The sequence below is a fragment of the Solea senegalensis genome, linkage group LG13 (assembly GCF_019176455.1).
Source record: "Solea senegalensis isolate Sse05_10M linkage group LG13, IFAPA_SoseM_1, whole genome shotgun sequence".
Taxonomy (NCBI): Eukaryota; Metazoa; Chordata; class Actinopteri; order Pleuronectiformes; family Soleidae; genus Solea; species Solea senegalensis.
Genome location: NC_058033.1, coordinates 17,391,768 through 17,411,802, shown reverse-complemented (window position 1 = coordinate 17,411,802; position 20,035 = coordinate 17,391,768). Strand labels below are relative to the sequence as shown.

The window sequence follows — 20,035 nt, the reverse complement described above, 5'->3', positions numbered from 1 at the left end:
CAAAGGTTCCGCTCAGCCCCAATCGGTCGCGTGAAGTGCAGAATTTATAACATTATTATCATCATTATTATTATTGTTATGACTATTATTATTAGTAGCCGAAAACACTCACATTCTCAATGAAATTCTAAATGTATAAAAAGTAATTTAAGTAATTGATTTCTTGATTATAGTTGGGGTTTTACTAGTATATTTACCTTTATTAAGATGAGCATTTAAAATAATTTATCTAAATGTGATCTAATCAACCTAATTTTATTTTATTTTTATTTTTTTGCGGGGGGGGGCTGGGGCGGGGGGTGTTACATATGTCCCCCACTCTAATATGACACACATGCACACACATTGCCTCCACCCCGCCTCTTGCGTGTGTGTGTCTCCCTCCCTCCTCCTTAAAGCCCCTCCTGTATCTGCTGTTCTCCTGTCCTCTATTTTCCTCCTGATGACAAAATGAATTTGCATATTTTTCCCCATGCAGGGGGGGCGCTCATTAGGATGCATAAACTGACCGCCTGCAAGCCTCATAAGCAGACTATGGTTTTCTGCTGTGGCATCTCCTGGTGCAAAATGAGACACTGGACAAGCAGCAGCAGCAGCAGCACAGGCAGACATGTGGCCTGAGTCTGGCTTGTGATTGGCATGTGGAATCAGTTCACCCATCCCATTCTTAATTCAAAAATAATCTCTGTGCCAGCCATTTCTCTTTGTTTCTTTATGAGCTGCTAAGCAGGGGCAGATGTATTATACACTAATTGCCTGACTGGATATATTTAGACATGATAAACGCACATGATAATATGATCTTCTTTGATGCAAATCATAATGAACATTGACATTTGGCTTCATTTTAGCGCCCAGCCCCTACCATTGCACTTAAATGGTCAAGGCAAGACAGTCCTTTAATGTCAGATAATTGCATTACTTCCACATGTGAGCAAACAGAGTGACTCATCTTGAGAAATGCCCCCTTCACAGCCAGAAACCACAGTCTTGAAATTTTTGTAAGCTGATCTACTCATATAGAATTCCAATTTACCCTCTGTTCATACCTTCTTTTTTTTTTTGCCTAATGGTGGTGCTAGAGCTGAGGTAACTAGATGTAAAAAAATCTGAATGTTAACTCTAAAAAAGGAACATAAAATATCTCCATAATGATATAAATTATGATGATAATATTAATAATGAGTAGGGGGAATATCAGCTACTAATCAGGAGATTTCATAGAGATACAGTTTATGTAATTAACACTCTTTTAATTTATTTTTATCTTTACCTAATGATGGTGCAACATCAAGGTCACAGGGTCATTAAACTCTATATAGGTGTCCTAGAATTCCAAACATGTGCACAGAATTTGATCAGACCAACAAACACAATCATTTGACCTCTTGACAGCTCTTGGTAAAGCTATTGAGTTAAATTATTCAACTGTATGACGGCAAAATAAATGTGATTTCAGAGTCCTGTTGTACTGAAATCAGGACAAAGATGATAAGATAAGACATAACTTGTATGATATTATCTGTTAGAAGGACACAATTAGTATGGCTAATTGCTAATTTATTAATCTGGAACATCACACACATGCATTATACAAATCTTTATATCTTAGTGAGGACACCTCATGGACATGATGCATTCCCTACCCTCTAACCCTATTCTAACCACAATTCAAATCTTAGCCCTAATCGTAAACCAGTTCCTCAAAATTAGGTTCTGCCTCACTGGGATCAGGTTTTGGTTTCTCTCTGAGGAATACTGGTCCTGACAAGGTCATTGTTAATGCCAGCAAAGAACAATAACAAGTATGTTGTAATTTACTACATGCACGATCTATCTATCTATCTATCTATCGATGAGACCAGTCAAAACGTTCACTGTAAACAAATATAATCATGTGAGTATACATTTTTACTTTCCCTCTATTTATCATCAAAAAAACAGGACAATAAAACTGAACAATTAGTTAAACAACAAGGAAATAAGGAACAAGAGTGGTGCAGGAAGTAGGTAAAATAGTAGGTCATATGCATACAGTACACTTTATTTTCAATTACTTTACAATAACTTAACATGTGAGAGCTACACTACAGCACCAAGACTGACTGACATGTAAACTTGGCCAAAAGAAAGATGAAAAAACACACTATTTTAGCCTAAGTGATGTTTATTTTCTCAATAATGGGGTGAAAACACATTAAAAGATTAAATCACAGTCGTCAAAGGGAAGAACATTAGTTGTATTCTTATAACAAAACTGAACAATTGGTTAAACAACAAGGACATAGGAAAAAAGAGTGGTGCAGGAGGAGGTAGTGAGGAAAATAGTAGGTTATATGCATACAGTACAGTGTAGTAAATCAACACTTTATTTTCAATTAGTTTATAATAACTTAACATGGGATAGATACTGACTGATATGTACACTTGTCCAAAAGAAAGAAGAAAAAACACACCATTATAGCCTAAGTCATGCTTATTTTCAAAATAATGATGTGAAAACACAATTAAAGATCAAAACACAGTAGCCTGCATTTGTGTTCTTATAGTTTTGCATTTTTAATTGACAGTTAAAAAACCCTTAAAATGTAACAAACAGTTTGGCCTGGGCTCCTCGTGTCCTTTACACGTTCACACGCAATGTTGTAATTTTGCATTTTCACGGTTTATAATTTGCAAATAAACTGCAGAGACAGCAGGGGAGGATGTGGTGGGTGAAGAGGGGCAAAACGAGCCCGCACAAAACCGACGGACTCCGCTCCACAGCTGCCCCGCACACCGACTTCAAGCGTCGTCTCATTCACTTAACTTGCCTACTGTACACTGTGCTCAACGTAGTGAATTCAATACTATGGCAAACACACTCTACACTACTACCAGCTCCAGCAGTAGCAGCAGCAGCACGTTGCTACACCAATGTTTTTGTATCCACGCGCCTCGGAAAACTTGGGTGACGTTTCACAAAAGACAGCCAATCAGAGCGCGTTCTGTATTGGGACAATGGAAAGTCTCCGGCCAATCAGGAAGGCGCCAGAGCGGGCGCTGGCCAATCGCGTGCGAGCCCCGCCGAGAGTAATGTTAGCGAGCTGAAGACTGAAGACACTGCGTATCGCCTGTGTTCCCTCATACACAGCCATTGCAGAGCATTGAATCCAGCTGTAGCCCTTTCGGTAAGTACCAAAATACAGCACTTTAAGTGTCCGTAAAAATTTTCAGCGACTATAACATTCAAAATGACTCATCTTGCGCGTGTGTTGTGTTTATTTGTGGAACATTTTTCCACTTGACAGATTTTTTTTCCTCGGAGAATTGTGTTGAAAATACGAAAAAAAGAGAAAATGTGTAGAAATCGCCGGCTCTGTGTTGATAACGTCAGCCTCGGCGGAGTAGAGTGGAGCAGACGCTTGGTAGTGGGGGAAAAAAAAGAACAAATGAATATTAACCTTGAGCAAATTCGACGAAAACCGTCGATTCCGTCCAATACGAATAATTTTGAATAATGCTTTCGTTGTTGTTTTCGCAAAATGGAGTCGCGTCAAACGGCGGTTATCGCGTAAAAAAGTCAAGAAATATCTAACGGACACAAACACACACGCTTAGCGACAATGGTAGTAGACTCACCGTTAGCTAGCCACAGCCACTGGCATTGCAGTGCATTGCGAAGCTGCTTGTCATGTGAATACTGGGGCCAGCGAGTGGGCTTTTTTAATGTAATAACCGTTACAGAAAATACACGGAAACACGAGAAAAAGAGAGACGAAAACGGGACACAGGCAGTCGTGTGTTTGTTCGCCACAGTTTGTCCTGCATGACGGCGAAAAAATTAACCTGACGAGCTGCGCTTTACTGTAATGGCTGACTGTATTCGCATAGGAAACAAGGCAGCGAGGCAAATGACAGAGAGGCGCAGTTCACTTCAACTTTTTCTAACCGGCTTTTCTGGAGAACCGAACCGGCAACTGTGGCATCTAACGACGGCAAAATAAAATTCAACCTTTCGTGATTCCAACGAGCCCATTGCGGGATTTTTCCGACGCCGGGAAGGCGTTTTAATCGGGCTCCGAAGTGGAGTGGTCCCCGCGGTCGCTCTGCCCTCTACTGCACGCAGTGCAATGGCTGTGCGCTGACACAAAGAGAAGGAGCCATATTCTCCATGTTAGTGGATGAAGACGAGCGGCCATTAGGAGCTCATAGAAACCAAGGCAGTAGCACAGCACAGCACCGCTCATAGACACAGCACAGACCCAATGTATTACTATACAAGGCGGCGAGTGCAATAGGAATCAATCGGGGAAATATTTTGTCAAGATCGCCGACTCTCCGGGCATATTTGTCGTGCTGCAAAGCGAACTGGGGGAAGGGAGGAGACATTTGAGGGGGACTTTCTTTCATGAGGAAGGCATTCTCACAAAATGGAAGAAGAAATATTGCCGTCGTTGTTGACCTCCTTTTCCTCAACGAGAGCCTATGTGCGCCATTACTTCTCCAGTCGACGCAGCTTGACTCGGGAGTTACAGTAGCTTTTAACAGGCGAATGTGCACAGAAATTCATCAGCTTTTAACACATTTTCACACCGCGCTGAGTTCTTTCCAGAACAAAGGCGAGTGAGGACAAACATGAGAGGAGTGTTTTAATCACATCCCGGCGCAGTTTGAAGGCTTTTATTTTCAATAAATACGTCTTCTTTATGGATTTTGTGTCTCTTTTTTTTGCAAAAGTTACACGTTTGATGAAAACATTAACATGAATGAAAAAGAAGGTGTTCCTGATGTCACGTACTTGTTACAAATAAGGTTTTAAGAGATATTTATAAATTAAATTATTATTATTTTTTTTAGATTTTTTTTTTTTTTTCCACCCAGAAGCCAGTCATGGTTTTTTAAAGTCAAGTCCACTGGTGAGAGTCACATTCACGACTATTGTTCAGGTTATGGATCTGAACTTTAAAACAACTTTTGTGCGTATTGGGGGAAAAACGTACATGGATGCCAGTGTGGTCTCGTTCTTCAATCCACAGCAATGACAACATAATGAGAGCCGAACCACGGACCACTGGGTTTTATGTGAAGGCCGTTGTGTTAATTGTCCCAATAAATAATAGTGATTTTAATCTGCCTGTGTGTTTGTGGTTGGGTTTATTCTAACGAGTCCTACCTTTTTAGTGACAGCAAATGAGGGTGGGTCACTTTAATACTTGGTGGTCAAGAGACATAAGGCAAGGGCCCCATTATGTGCTTAATGGGAATGGGTAATTAAGAACAATGAAACAAACATATATTAATGGTAATCTTACTTTAAAAAAAAGCTAGAGATAATAAATACAATCATTTCATCTCAGTTAACTCGCATGATAATAACACTTTCATATTTAAATTTTTTTATTTATCTAATTTGTATGTAGATACTGCCGTAAAGATGGGGAAAGATCCAACCAAGCCTAGGGGGAAGATGTCCTCCTATGCTTATTTTGTCCAAACCTGTCGGGAGGAGCACAAGAAGAAGCACCCCGATGCTTCGGTCAACTTCTCCGAGTTCTCCAAGAAGTGTTCTGAGCGATGGAAGGTAAGCAAAAGGCGATTTTTTTTTTTTTAATGAATTTTAATTTCAGAAATTAAACTCCACATCTTACTCTTAATTGGTATGCATCAAGATGTTTCAGACACAGGATGCTGAATTATTTCTTGACTACAGCAACAGGGGGAAAATGAACTTGGTACAATTTGTGAGTTACTTTTTCTTGTTTTCAGACAATGACTGCCAAGGAGAAGGGCAAGTTTGAGGACCTGGCCAGGCAGGACAAGGTGCGCTATGAGAGGGAGATGATGAACTACGTTCCAGCCAAGGGGGGAAAGAGGAAGAAGAAGTTCAAGGACCCCAATGCCCCCAAGAGACCCCCGTAAGTACTGTGAGACAACACTCGGACCATGTTGATGCCTGTTGTAATGACTTTTACTGCAGAGAACAACATTTGTTAAATCACAGCATAAAACAACTTGTCTTGTCTAAAAAACACTTTACATTTCTTTCCAGATCTGCCTTCTTCATCTTTTGCGCAGAATTTCGCCCTAAGGTGAAAGGTGAGACTCCCGGTCTGACCATTGGAGATGTCGCCAAGAGGCTTGGCGAGATGTGGAACAGCACTGCTGCGGAGGACAAGCAGCCCTTCGAGAAGAAGGCTTCTAAACTGAAGGAGAAGTACGAGAAGGTAAAGAGACGACAAATCAACAGACAGACGAAGACGAACCTTTTAATTTCAAATGTGTGGGTCGTGTCTGAACATCAGTTCAATCCGCTGTCGTTCCTTTTTGTTGCAGGAGGTCGCGGCATATCGCGCCAAGGGCAAACCCGGTGCTGCAGCACCAGCGAAAGCCCCTGCCAAGGCCGAGAAGGATGACGACGACGATGATGAGGACGAAGAGGACGAGGAGGAGGAAGACGATGATGACGACGATGACTAAAAAGGTTCAGAGTGACATACTCTATATGTATAGTGGTCATTTTCTTGTTTATAAAGCATTTAACCCCCTTGTAAACACTTCACTTACTAAAAGATAATACATTAGTATCCAAGGGGTTGAAAAAAAAACGACAAAAAAGGCTGTGTATATCAGTTGTTTTTATGCTGTACAGTTTTTTTCTCCTTTTTGTATAGTTAACACTACACAAGTATCGTGTCTGTATCTTTCTGCCAGTCTTATTTTTCCAGTGATAGTTCCTAGACCACTATCCTGCCTGGTACAGTGTAAAGGGGTGGGCTTACAGTATTTACCCTAGCTAGAGGTGCACAGCACATAAAAAAAAAATCCTGATTTAGAGCTGAGTGTTTTTTTCCCCTTTCCTTTCTTTCTTTGTGTGTTTTTATTTTAAAAATGACGTTATCAAGGTTGACGTATCACCATTGTTTTACTGATCTTTATGTACCACTGTAATAGCAAAATAAAAAGAAAGCGCCTTGTTTATTGTTGAAATTTAAATTGCTTCTGATGTCAATAAACATTTTTTTTTTAAATTCCGGTGTGTCATGTTTGTGTAGAAAATTGTACTTTTGCATACTATGTTATACTGTGCGTGAATTGACCCAGACTAATAATCCTAATTGCACTATTTATCTGAATATGAACTGATTTGAAGGAGTATTAGAGAATGGTATTATCCAATTTCATAGAGCAGTTTCATGCTGCCTGGGAATACACCGTCAAGTTAAATGTATACTTTAACTTGCATTACTGTCAATCCAATGACGTAACATGATATAGAAAATAGAGCAGGACAGCATCAAACTATCCAGGCTGCCCCTGATAAGCTGCTCTATGAAGTATGACTCATCAGCACCACAACTGTTTACATGTTCCCATGTTTCTAATTCTACTGTGTGTGTGTGTGAGAGTATGCAAACCAGAGCTCGCTGCCATGGCGCATCAACACTGAAAGTTGCAGCGCTGTTGTCAGCTCTGCATGCCACCATGCATCACTGATTCTTTCCTGTTTTATTTAGACACAGCTGCCTCATCTCCCATGTACTCTCTAGGTCCTGTTCAGGGTATGATTTTAAGAAAGAAAAGGCCACTTATATAAGAAGATTTTGGTAAGTGAGTGACATTAGAAAATGGCTGATGCTGGTGGACAAACCTCCACTGTAAATCATAGTCAAAATAACACAGATCCTCCTCTGGGACGGAGGTTATTCAATCAGTGGTTTCCATCACTGGGCCTTAGCATAGACACACACACATATTCAGAGAAATGAGCAGAGCAGCACAGGCATGTCTCTGATCTGTGGTGTAAATTACAAGAATTTCCTTCCATCAGTCCTCTCACACACACACACACACTGCTGTTTTAATATTGGATTTTAAATTCACTGGATGACAGGAAAACACTCAACCTTGGCTTGAGTCACGGCTGTGTTGTGTCTATTGTTCCTGAAAACAGGAAAGCTGCGTGGATTATTGACTTGAGGCAAACATACAGTCTACAGTTACCTCACATGTGACATCTGTGAGCTGCCGTCACTTCTGGTTCTTACTCCCCACATGCTTTGGCCTCGAGTCTCCTAACAGTTACAGCAGACAGGGAGCAGTTAAAATGGTGAATGTTTACACACACACACACACACATCCACTGTGAAGGCCAACAGCTCTGTGCAGTTGATCTCACTGCTGAGTGGGAAAACTGTGTTCAGACAGTTGCAGAGACTCGTGGCTGCGCTCAGCTGTTGATCAGAGCCTGTGTGGGCCCGCACAGGCCCTGAATAGTGCGCTGTACAATGTAGCAGCTTTAGCTACACAGCGCCACTGATAATCCCAACCACCTGGTGTCTGTCTACTGTACGCTCAGCACTTTCAAATAGGCGGCCTCTGACTGACACCTAGCGGCCAAACTGTTGCAACTGCACCGCAGCTGCCAAGAAAACCTTGATGCAAACTGTTGAAGTCCAATTTAATTCACCAGCTTATTAAATACAACAACGTTTTGACTCAAACTTCCCAGTCAGAGTGGTAATAGTAACAAAAATATACAGGGAAAGCAGTTTTACTCCTCTATTTACATGAAAACATTTGCATGTTGCACAACACTTTCCCTTCTTTTATTTTGTCATCACGGCTGAACATAAACAATTTAAATTTCACGTCATATTCAAAGTTAACAAACACTTAAATAAGTAACTAAGAACATTGTCGTAATAAAAATATAATACAATACTAAAAACAGCCACAAAGTACAAAACATGATTACACTAAATAAAACAAAAACACAGGCAATCATTTAAACCCTCATTCAACTCTAAGCTTGTTTAAAAATATTTGATTCTCCACACTTCCATCACAACCCCATACTTATCAAGTTTGTGGCAAGTCCATTGGGCCCGAAGTTTGAATATTATTGACACCAATGAAAGACTATCATTTGTATTAATTATAGTCTTTATAGTTTAGTTTATGTTGTTGTTTTTTCTTTTTTCTTTTTACACCAAACCAGTGTCACTCTTGTTTTTGTATTAATTTAGTATTAATTTACACTTTCAAAGTGAAGTTCAATTCAATTCAGTTTTATTTATATCACAACATACATTATCTCAAGTGTGGTGACACTGAACTGGAGTGAAACAAATAAACCAGTTTAATGACTTTGGTCTTTAAAATGGAGAACAGATGTAAATGAGCAACTGTCAACAATATTTAGATAGGTAAATATAAAATGACAAAATATGTCATGCCCTGCCTTGCCTCCTCCTCCTTTCTCTCCTGCTTTCACCTCCAGCATGCAATCAGCTCACCTGTGGCAGCAGCACACCTGCTCCCAATCCACTCATCAGCTCAGCCTTTCTCTGGTTTGTGGTCAGTGAAGTGCAGAGGTCGAAAGTCAGTCAGTCATCATCTAACCGCTTTATCCTCCACCAGAGGGTCGCGGGGGGTGCTGTGCCAATCTCAGCTACATCGGGCGATAGGTGGGGTACACCCTGGACAGTTCGCCAGTCCATCGCAGGGCCACACACAACTAGAGACAAACAACCCTCAATTTAGAGTGTTCAATTCACCTAATCAGAAAGGCCCTTGTTCCAACCGGGGCTCGAACCCGGGTCTTCTCGCTGCAAGGCGAGCGTGCTAACCACTACACCACCGTGTGGCCCAGAGGTTGAAAGTATTGAATTAAATTTACTTGTGTTACTGTACTTCTCCTTTTTAAAATGTGTAATTTTACTTTTTACTCAAGTATGTGTTTTCTTTTGGAAGTACTACACTTCTCTACGTTTTAAATCATATCGGAAACTCTGGCGGTGAATGATGAGGACAGGTGGATTGGCGTTAATTAAGGTCCCTGAGTGGGTGACATTTGTGACCTTTGACCCATTTTGACTGATACATTATGTGTAATATGTTATTTTAACAGCACTTTAATTTGTTCGCCTTTCATATAAAAAGAATTCATGTGAGATTTGTGTCCCATTGTCCTTTCTGCACGACACAAGAAAGAACCCTAACCTTGTTAAAAAAAGGTAACTAAGTAACCTTTACAGTTAAATTAAAGAGTAAATTTTAAGACATTTTTAGACCAGTACTTTGACTTATACTTAAGTAAAAATGTGTGGTACTGTTACTGGAGTAGAATATTTCAGTACCTTGTTTCATCAATTCCATTTCATAATATGTGTGCAGCAACATGGGAACAATGTAGCGAGATGTCCACATAAACAACATATTTCTAATGAATGTATACATTTATTTTTTTTAGGTAAGTGTTGATGGCAAAAAAAATGTTGACAATGAACAAGAAGAAAAATGCATGAATATCAGCTTATTTTCAAGTGACAGAACATAGATACTCGTGTTTTCATGCTGACCTCTACACATATGTATGTATATATTATATACGCTCGTACGTGTGAACCAATCGGGTGCTTCTCTTTTGTACCTGCCCACATTTCCACCAATCATGTGAAGTTAGGTGGTTCCCACAGGTTCAGAGCATCTAACCCCCCCAAAATATACCATAATATTTCTGTTTCCATGTTTCTTGTGCACATTATGTTAGAAAAGTGCATGAGCAAAACTATTTTGTGGATAATATACAATGTGAGCTGCTCTGAATGAGATGGTGAATTAATGTTTCTGTAACTTGCAAGGAACCTCCTCCACCACTGGATGGCGCTACTGTAACAGACAAAGTTATCCTGAATATTATAATATTATATTTTACCATCCACAGTCACAGCCCCCACAACACATTGTTATATTAGAGCTTTGTCTGCTCTGAGGTTATTAACGTTATATTTGTGCATATTAAATTTAGAAAATCCCTTTGCTCCACCTTTGAAAGTATTTATAAGCAACACCTCTGTGACCTGTAGGCAATATCTCTAGAGCTACCTTGGTTTTGATTTAAGGCAGGGGTGTCAAACTCATTTTTGTTCAGGGGCCACATACAGCACAATTTGATCTCAAGGGGGCCGGACCAGTAAAAATAGCAAAATAATAGAACAATAACCTATGAACAACAAGAACTCCTTTGTTTTTTCTCCTTTGTTTTACATTTAATGAAGGATAATTTTACAAAACATGAAATTTCTTGAGAAATATAAGTGCAACTTCAACAATATCATGCCTAAATGTACTATTTACACAGCACACTGGATCTATAAAGGCACAAACATTTAGTCACGGGTATCTGGAGCATTTGACGTTACGTTTAGATTAGTGTGAAATTTTAACAAATTCATCCTGTGGGCCGGATTGGACCCTCTGGCGGGCTGGTTCTGGCCCCCGGGCCGTATGTTTGACACCCCTGAGTTAATGGAAGCACAGAACAGTTAGTAGCCATATACATTGTCAGAAGAGGAACAAAAAAACTACAACTGCACTTTATTTTTGAATAAATGTTTGCAATTATTCACACATTGGCGTTTTCAAGCCAGTGTTTCCCAATCCTCTGATCCTCCCTGTCCTGCTTTCATGTCTTAGAAGATGTTTCCCTACTCCAACACACCTGATTCCAATGAGCTGCTGAGCTTGATGATGAGCTGACCATTGGAATCAGGTGTTGTTGGAGCAGGGAAACAGAGGCCCGGGATTGGGAAACACTGGCTTAAACAATGATTTACTCACCGTATAATCCGGAGAAGACAGGAAACAGGTATGCAACAACATGTTTTTTCTCAGAGAGTATCTACTGTGACCTCACCTCACCTTACAGCGCAATAGCATGAACCTGGCTCTCTCTCACTTAAACCTGGAGTGAACCTCGATGTAATTAACTTAATTGGTAAAACATGTGTTATCAGGTCTGTTCCATTGAGCACTTGATACACATGCTGTCCGAGTTATGAGTCACTCACAGACGTGTGGTGCCCTGAGACTTTTACTCATATTTTTTTGCTGTTGTTTTCTGAACATTTCACATTTCCCCGGAAATAAATGCCGAACACATGGACCGTATCATTTGGAGTCACCACTGGAGCGGATTCTTTGAAATGGAAATAAACAAAATAAATGCTAATAATCACATCTAACAAATACTTCCACACTTCCCATACTGCCATGTGCAGTATATTTGCTCTCACTGACACTGGCTGTGTTTACATGGATCGTTTTCTCATAATGATCTGATTGAGAGTCTAAATTAGACCCTATACTGTGGGAATAACATTTTCTGTTAACCTGAAAGAGAATGGAAGAATTGGGAAAAAATATATAATATTATATTTAATTTATTTCATTTATCTTACTTATGTTATGTATGGTTTAATCATATCATAATATCCCTCTGAGGTTTTCCCAACAGCGGATATAATGTAAGTCAGACTCGGATTTTTGAATTTTCTATGAGCAACTGGTCTTATCTGTGACTACATGACGTAAAAACAGTCAGCAATAAACACAAAAAGATTTACCTTCTCTGTAACACCTTACAATATTGACCTTATTCTTATTCAAAAGCAGCAACGTTATTTTAGAAAATCCTGTAAATGTGACAAGGCATAATAGCTCACAAGAGGCAATGAGATGCAGCCAAAACAAATTAAAAGACATAAAAACCATAATAAAATAAAATAATCAAATAAAATAAATAAAACAAAAACGAGACTTAAACGTAGATTTTACGTAGTGAAGAGATTTAAATCTCTACTTAAAACTCATCTCTTTTCATTGGCTTTTGACACAAACATGCAAATAAAAGAATACAATTAAAACACACTGTGTCACTGTGACATACCAAATGAATGACTGGAACTATTATTATTATGATCGGATGTTCCTGGACCTGCACCTGACGTCGTCACATGTCTATTCTTGTGAATGTGTCTCAACCCTTTTTTCTCTTGTGCAACAGTCGCAGTTAGAAATGACTAACACACACACACACACACACACCCTTCTATTCATAAACACACACACACAAAGTGCACAGTCACAGCAGTGCTCCCTCTGCCACCGTCTGAATGCACAGCTGTGTTTTTGGAGCAAGCCACAGGGAGTGTCAGCCCTCTGAGTACCTGAGTCAGCCCTGATTCCTTCTCCGCCTTCCTCTCATTAGCACTTCCTCTTTCTGTCCCTCTCTCGCTCTCATGGTGACGAGGAAGGTACAGCAGTATCGGCTGAGTCAGGGTTATTTATCAGCAGTATATACACACATATATATATATATATATATATATATATATATATATATATAGAATGTCAGGTAGTTATTATGGCAGAAAATAGCAGTGATTATATGAGCTGTGGCTCTGTCTATAGAGCACAGTGAGGAGACGCTGACTGTGGCTGTTTCTCACATGATATCATGTTTGTGCCGTTCGAGCACATCATACACAGACTACGTTACGTTTTATTGCAAAGATCAGTTGTTGAATTTTAGATTGTCACATGATTCTGCTCCTGAGACTTTAGGGGGCGAGCATTGTGCTGTTGTTGTTGTTGTTGTTTGGGTTTTGTTTTGTGCAATCAGAGCGTGGCAGATTGGTCAACAACGACTGTTGGCAGTAATAAAAAAGGAAGGGAACAAAGTGGAGCTGCGCTGACAATGAACAGATTATAATCTGCAGGAGTATAGAGGGGAGGTCAACACAAACCTCTTGCAAGAAAAACCTCAGACTGAGTGAACATCACACACACAGGCTATTTTTACTTTTGTCTCACACTTCTCTCTAGTATTTTTCCTGTATTACATGTTGAAATATTTGTTAGTTAAAGTTTTCTACAGCATAATTTTGGTGTTGAGATGAAATTAGGCTGCTGCTGCTTCATTTTTCCCACAGGTTATAATAGTTTTGGATTTTTCATTAGTTTTAGTTTTAATTCGTTTTCAGAGCGGGGTAGTTTTTTATGGAAAACCAACCTAAACCGTGCCGTGCCAAGGCGAGTCGCGTCGAATCGAGTCGAGCTGGGACCGCAGGTGGTAAAGATGTGACATGTGAGATACTGCTATGAAATTTGTTGTACAATTTGATGATCAGCTGGATGACTCTAAGGTTGTAAGCAGCCTGAAGAAAAACAGCTTTTACTACTTATCCAGGCTCAGAAAACACTGGCAAAATAGCCGCTATATGACTTTATGTTACCTGATATTGTGCTATGAACCCTTGTGTGAGTTCAAACCTATCACTCAAATAACAGGAGCATTAAAATACAGTTAAACAAGTCGATTTTTCTATCAGGTTTGTATTAATTCTGCTTGAAAAAGACTAAGTTGCTGGGTGTGGCTGAGTTTGTTCCTGCTGTTGGCGCCTCACTTCCTGCTGTGGTTTCCATCAGCTGAAATCCACTGGCTCGGAATCAAGAGAGGATGTGTCTGTTTGTGTTCCAACACACTCACACACAACCCTGATTAGAGGCAGCGATGGCCTCAAAGTGCGCGAGTGATTTAGGGCTTGTTGTTTTTTGTTTTTTTTTACTTAATTAAAGTACGACTTAAAGGAATCCCAAATCGAATCAAAGGATTACTTCCTTGTGATACGAGAAGAAATAGTGAACGGTCAAGCAGCTGCAAAAAAGAATCAGTAACAAAACAAGCTGGAGAGTTGAGACAGCGAGGTGAACACACACGGTTTGATATTATTCACACTTGACTCTCCAATGTAGCGCACAACCTCACTTCAAATAAATCTGTATTTCATATTTGTTCTCACTTTGATACGTTCAAACCTAAATAATCCTCGTAAATTGTAGTTTCCTTCTCTCAGTTTAAAGAATGCAAACAGATATCGATAAAAAAATCACTTTACAACCTTAAAATAATTTGCTTTACTGTCATGTAAAAGGTTGACGGTGTTAATGTTAGTTCGTGTTGACAAGACATCGCCGGTGTGCCCTTAATGTGGGTGCACAGCACAATAATGATAATAGATTAATACATTTTAATCAGTAATCAGATGATTCCACCATTCCATTTGTGATGGTAGCCGAGGGTGCGCTGTCGAGTGGGTGTGGGTTTGGCCAGGAAAGATCAGAGGCAGAGTGAAAATATGGACATAAAGTTTTATTTAGGCTTGAGGGAGGAAAAAAAATCAAGCATTAAGTGTCCATGGGTAAATTCAAATAAATCAATAAAATTAAAAAGGAACAAAAGTAAATCAAAATTCGGCACAAACTCAAAGGTCGGCAAAATGATAACAAAATTCCCAATCTGCTCATAATCCAATACAGAGTTACAGAGTCACAGTGCTCACATGCAACAGGGTCAAGACACCACCCAAAAACATAGACGGGACGCACAAACATATAGCAGGTGGCCAGCACCATTTTACATTTAAAGGGGAACATATAACCAATAATTAGTACATAAATAACAAGACAGACTCTAAACCAAAGTACATGTTCTTAGTGGTCCAACAGAGACAGATTTACAAAATAAATAACAAACAGTCCACTCTCTTGCCCATGGAACAGGACACATCACAGAGGGGGTTTGATCAGGACCCACCTCTGTCATCCCCATGGTCATACTGAGTGTGGACTAGGCCAATTAGGCCCGGAACCAAATAAATGTTCTCGTTTCTGGACGGCTCCTTTTCACTGCCGGACCGACGCGGTCAGACTGCGGACCACAACAACGCCCCAGCACAACGGGTAATCCATGTCCGTGTCCGGCTGCTCCGCACTCGCCCCGTGGCAAACGCTGCATGAACGAGCGCGGCTGCTAACGTCCATTTACAAGAAGGTGTGTGTGTGTGTGTGTGTGTGTGTGTGTTTCATCAGCCTGGAGGGCTTCTCTGTGCGGTCGCTCCGTAACCGTCACACCCCCCCCCACCTCTGGTCTCACGCCGGCAGGCGGGAGAGGTAGTCAGCAGTGGCATTGCTCCGCCCCGGGATGTGCCGGATTGTGAACCGATACGGCTGCATTGACAGGTACCAGCGGGTAATGCGGGCGTTGGAGTCCCGCATGCGGTTCATCCATTGCAGAGGCCGATGATCTGTCTCCAGGAGGAACTCGCGGCCCAGGAGGTAGTATCGGAAGGCATCAAGTGCCCATTTCACTGCCAGACACTCCTTCTCGACCGTAGAGTATCGCGTCTCCCTTGGAAACAGTTTGCGGCTGATGTATGCCACCGGATGCCTCTGGTCTGATTCACCCTGGAGAAGCACTGCACCTATACCTGTGTCAGAGGCGTCCGTCTGTAGCACAAATGGCTCTCCAAAGTTGGGACAGTATAGTAGAGGCTCATTACACAGTGCATTCTGAATGTCTTCAAAAGCCTTCCTGGCCTCTTCGGACCACTGCACCTGGACCGGAGAGTTCTTACGTGTCAGATCGGTAAGTGCAACTGCCCTCACAGAGAAGTTGGGCACAAATCTTCTGTACCATCCAGCCATGCCCAGGAACGACCGTACCTGAGTCTTAGTCTGAGGCAAGGGGCATTTCTGGATAGCCTCGAGTTTCTGCACCTGTGGCTTGATGACACCCCCGCCAATCACATAGCCCAAATACTCGGCCTCCCTCTTGGCAATGGCACATTTAGTAGGGTTAATGGTGAGACCTGCGGACTCAATCCTCCTCAGAACATCCTTCAGGTGCTTGACATGGTCTTCCCATGATGTGCTGTACACCACAACGTCATCAAGGTAAGCTGCCGCGTAGCCATTGGTGCCGGCCAACACCTGATCCATTAACCTCTGAAATGTTGCGGGGGCTCCATGCAGCCCAAACGGCATCTTGCAGAAGTGGAAGAGACCCCAGGGCGTCCGAAACGCCGTCAGCTCCCTGGCAGCATCACTAAGGGGAACCTGCCAATAACCTTTTGCAAGGTCCAAGGTGGTTACCCACTTCGCAGGTCCCAGAGAGTCAATGAGGTCATCGATTCGTGGGGTTGGATAAGAGTCAAATTTAGAGACAGAATTGAGATATCGGAAGTCAACGCAGAACCGGAGGGTCCCATCTTTCTTGGGCACCAACACGACAGGGCTGCACCATTCACTCTTAGATCGTTCAACGATGTCCATGGCCAACATCTGGTTGACCTCCTTCCTCAACCCGTCAAGAAGCCGCTCGGGGATGCGGTAGCTCATGCGTCGGGGTGCTGCACCTTCACACAGGGTGATATGATGGTTTACCAGCTTGGTGTGTCCTGGCTGCGCCTGAAACAAGGCTGGATCACAGAGATGTTTAATGTCCATTTGCTGAGCAGGGGAAAGATGGCTGAGGTCAAGGGTGCCCTCTGTTGGTAAAGGTAGGTACTGCTCCTCCACCTCATCCTCCTCTGGCACGCGTCGGATCATGAGCACCTCAGCACCGGTACGTTCCCGCCACTCCTTCAGGAGGTTGATGTGCAAGACCCTTCTTGAGTGCCTCTGCCCCAGTTTTGCGACCTCATAAGTTGTAGATCCCAGCTTACGAGTAACCTCATAAGGGCCTTGCCATTTTGCCAACAGTTTACTGGAATCACTTGGCAGCATCACCAGCACCTTGTCACCTTCAGCAAAACTCCGAGAACGGGCTCTCTGGTCGTAATAGGACTTTTGACGCTGCTGGGCTTGTTCGAGGTTCTGTTGCGCCAGTTCCGACATACTCTTCAGCCTCTCTCTCATCTGCAGAACATAGGAGAGGATATTCTGTGGCTGCGGTAAGTCCTCATCGGGCATCCAGGTCTCCTTTAATAGTGCCAGGGGTCCGCGCACTTCACGGCTGTACAGCAGTTCGAAGGGTGAAAATCCAGTAGAAGCTTGCGGTACCTCCCGGTACGCAAAGAGAAGATAGGGGAGCCAGTTGTCCCAGTCTGCACCAGTTTCACTCACAAACTTGCGTAACATTTGCTTGAGAGTCTGGTTGAACCGCTCAGTCAGTCCATCGGTCTGTGGATGATAGGGGGTAGTCCGTATGCCCTTTATCCCCAACAGCTGGTAGGCTTGCTTAAGGAGCTTGGACATAAAGTTGGACCCCTGATCAGTGATTATAGCTCTGGGAAACCCCACCCTCGAAAACAGCTGCACAAGACATGTGGCTACAGTTCTAGCCTTCACTGCTTTCAGAGCAAAGACCTCAGGGTACCTAGTGGCATAATCTGTGATGACCAACATAAACCGGTTCCCAGCTTTACTGCGCTCAAGAGGCCCTACCACATCCATCCCTAACTGCTCAAAAGGGGTCCCTACTACAGGAAGTGGCTCTAAGGGGACCTTTGGGGGACATCTGCTGGCTGTTTTCTGGCATTCTGGACACGTTTGGCAAAACTCTGCAATGTCTTTGGCCATATTTGGCCAGTAAAAATAGCGGTTGATTCGGGAGAGGGTCTTCTGTCTGCCTAAATGGCCTGCCCAGGGGATCGAATGGCCTAGGTCAAGGACTACCCCTCTAACCTTCTGAGGAACTACGATCCTCGCCTCTGCCCCTCCGCCTTTATACAGCACACCATTCTTAATGGCAAACCCCTGTCTTGAAGATTCTTCCCCATCACCACTGAGCTGCTCTGCCTGGGTCTGCAGGTATAAGGGGCCAGTGCCTGGGTCTTGCTGCTGCATTAAGCTCATATTTTGGGGGATCTCTAAAGGAACCTCCAACTGCTCTGGACAAACATCCTCCCGACCCTGAGCCACCCCAAACTGAAACTTCTCCCGTCTTTTCTGTCCTTTGGTTTTTCTGGTCTTCCCAGGCTGGGCTTCAATGTCTGCATTGTGGAAGGGCAGTACAAAAAGTGGTGATTCTACCTCACTCCTCTTAGCCATGGCCCTTGTCACTGTCATATTACACTCCCCTCCCACAGACACTAAATCCAGCAAAAGGGGAAAATCTTGGCCCAAAATTAACTGATATGGCAAATTATCCACCACACCAACCTCCAGTAAGTAAGTCTGTCCAAAAACCTGTACATACACACTTGCAGTTGGATACACCCTTTTCTCCCCATGAACACACTTCAATTGGGTCATCACAGAGTAGTTCCTGAGCTGTATGGGGACCAAGGCAGACGACACTAAGGACTGCATGCTGCCTGTATCTACCAGTGCCCTAACCTCCCGCCCATTCAAGACTACAGCATGACAAGGGAGAGCTACCGGCCTCTTAGGGGAACTAGACCTAGGTACTGTGCATATGTTAGATTGGTTGGCTGGGTTATTGGGGCATTTTGGTTTTATATGACCTTCCTGTCCACACTGGTAACACACTGGTACTTTGGGGCCACACACTTTCAGTGCAGGGTTTTGTTTAAACGGAGCACCCCTATCAACCACTGATGTTCCCTCACTGCTGGTTTTCCTCAGAGGTGGAGTCTGTCGGGGGGGTCTATTTGAGTCTCTACCCCCTCTCCACTGAGCATACGTCCAGGCCTGGGTTTTCCGTCGGGCCGCCACAAAGACATCTGCCAGAGCAGCAGCATCCGCAGCAGTTGCCGGGTCGCGTTCCTTAATCCACACCTGGAGATCGGGAGAAACCAAACGCAGGAACTGTTCCAAAATAATCATCTCCCCAATGTCCTCTTTGGTGCGGTGTTGTGGTTGAACCCATCTCTGGTACAGATCGCGCAGACGGACGTACAGCTCCTTCGGGGTCTCCTCCTCGCCCACCTCAGCTCCTCGAAACTGCAGACGGCAAGTCTCCTGGTTGATGTTATATTTCTCCAATATGGCCTCCTTCAGCAGTGTGTAAACGAGGGCGTCATCCTGGTCCATATTAACATAAGCAGCCCTAGCCTTGCCCGTCAGGAGGGGCGCTAATCTAACTGCCCAGTCAGTTGTCGGCCACTGACACGCCACTGCAATTCTCTCAAACATCACTAAATAGTGTTCGACATCATCAGTGTTACTCAAACATTGCAGTCTCGGTTCTCTCTCTATCTGAGCTCTACCTTGACTACTTGGCCGGTGGCTGCCGGCTGATGGGGATGGACGGCCACCCATGGCCAAGGTTCGCTCTGGTACCTCGGAGACCCCAGCGCCATAAGCAGCAGCCTCGGCAGGTACCCCCGGGTCTGGTGTGGTTCTGATATACACCTCCCGCTGCAGGAGGCCGAACTGATGCTGGATCGACTTCCACCGAGTCTCCTGACGTGCTGCTTCTATCTCCAGATGAGCATCTCGTGCCTGCTGCCGAGCCATAAGGGAA

At 42.9% G+C, this 20,035-nt stretch overlaps 1 protein-coding gene across 1 annotated transcript; it reads left to right on the top strand.

Annotated features, from left to right (window-relative positions):
* The first annotated feature begins 3,088 nt into the window (after nt 1-3,088).
* On the top strand, nt 3,089-7,010 carry LOC122780106 (high mobility group-T protein-like). Its single transcript, XM_044042911.1, has 5 exons — nt 3,089-3,170; nt 5,403-5,563; nt 5,749-5,897; nt 6,032-6,206; nt 6,316-7,010. The coding sequence occupies exons 2-5, from the start codon at nt 5,417-5,419 to the stop codon at nt 6,457-6,459; spliced, it is 615 nt and encodes a 204-aa protein (XP_043898846.1). The 5' UTR covers nt 3,089-3,170; nt 5,403-5,416; the 3' UTR covers nt 6,460-7,010.
* The last annotated feature ends 13,025 nt before the right edge of the window (nt 7,011-20,035 follow it).

Excerpts from the sequence above, each read along its gene's own strand:
- LOC122780106 (XM_044042911.1), top strand. The coding sequence starts at position 5,417 with ATGGGGAAAGATCCAACCAAGCCTAGGGGGAAGATGTCCTCCTATGCT. Across the intron at positions 5,564-5,748 it reads AGTGTTCTGAGCGATGGAAG|ACAATGACTGCCAAGGAGAA; the intron begins GTAAGCAAAAGG and ends TCTTGTTTTCAG. Across the intron at positions 6,207-6,315 it reads TGAAGGAGAAGTACGAGAAG|GAGGTCGCGGCATATCGCGC; the intron begins GTAAAGAGACGA and ends TTTTTGTTGCAG.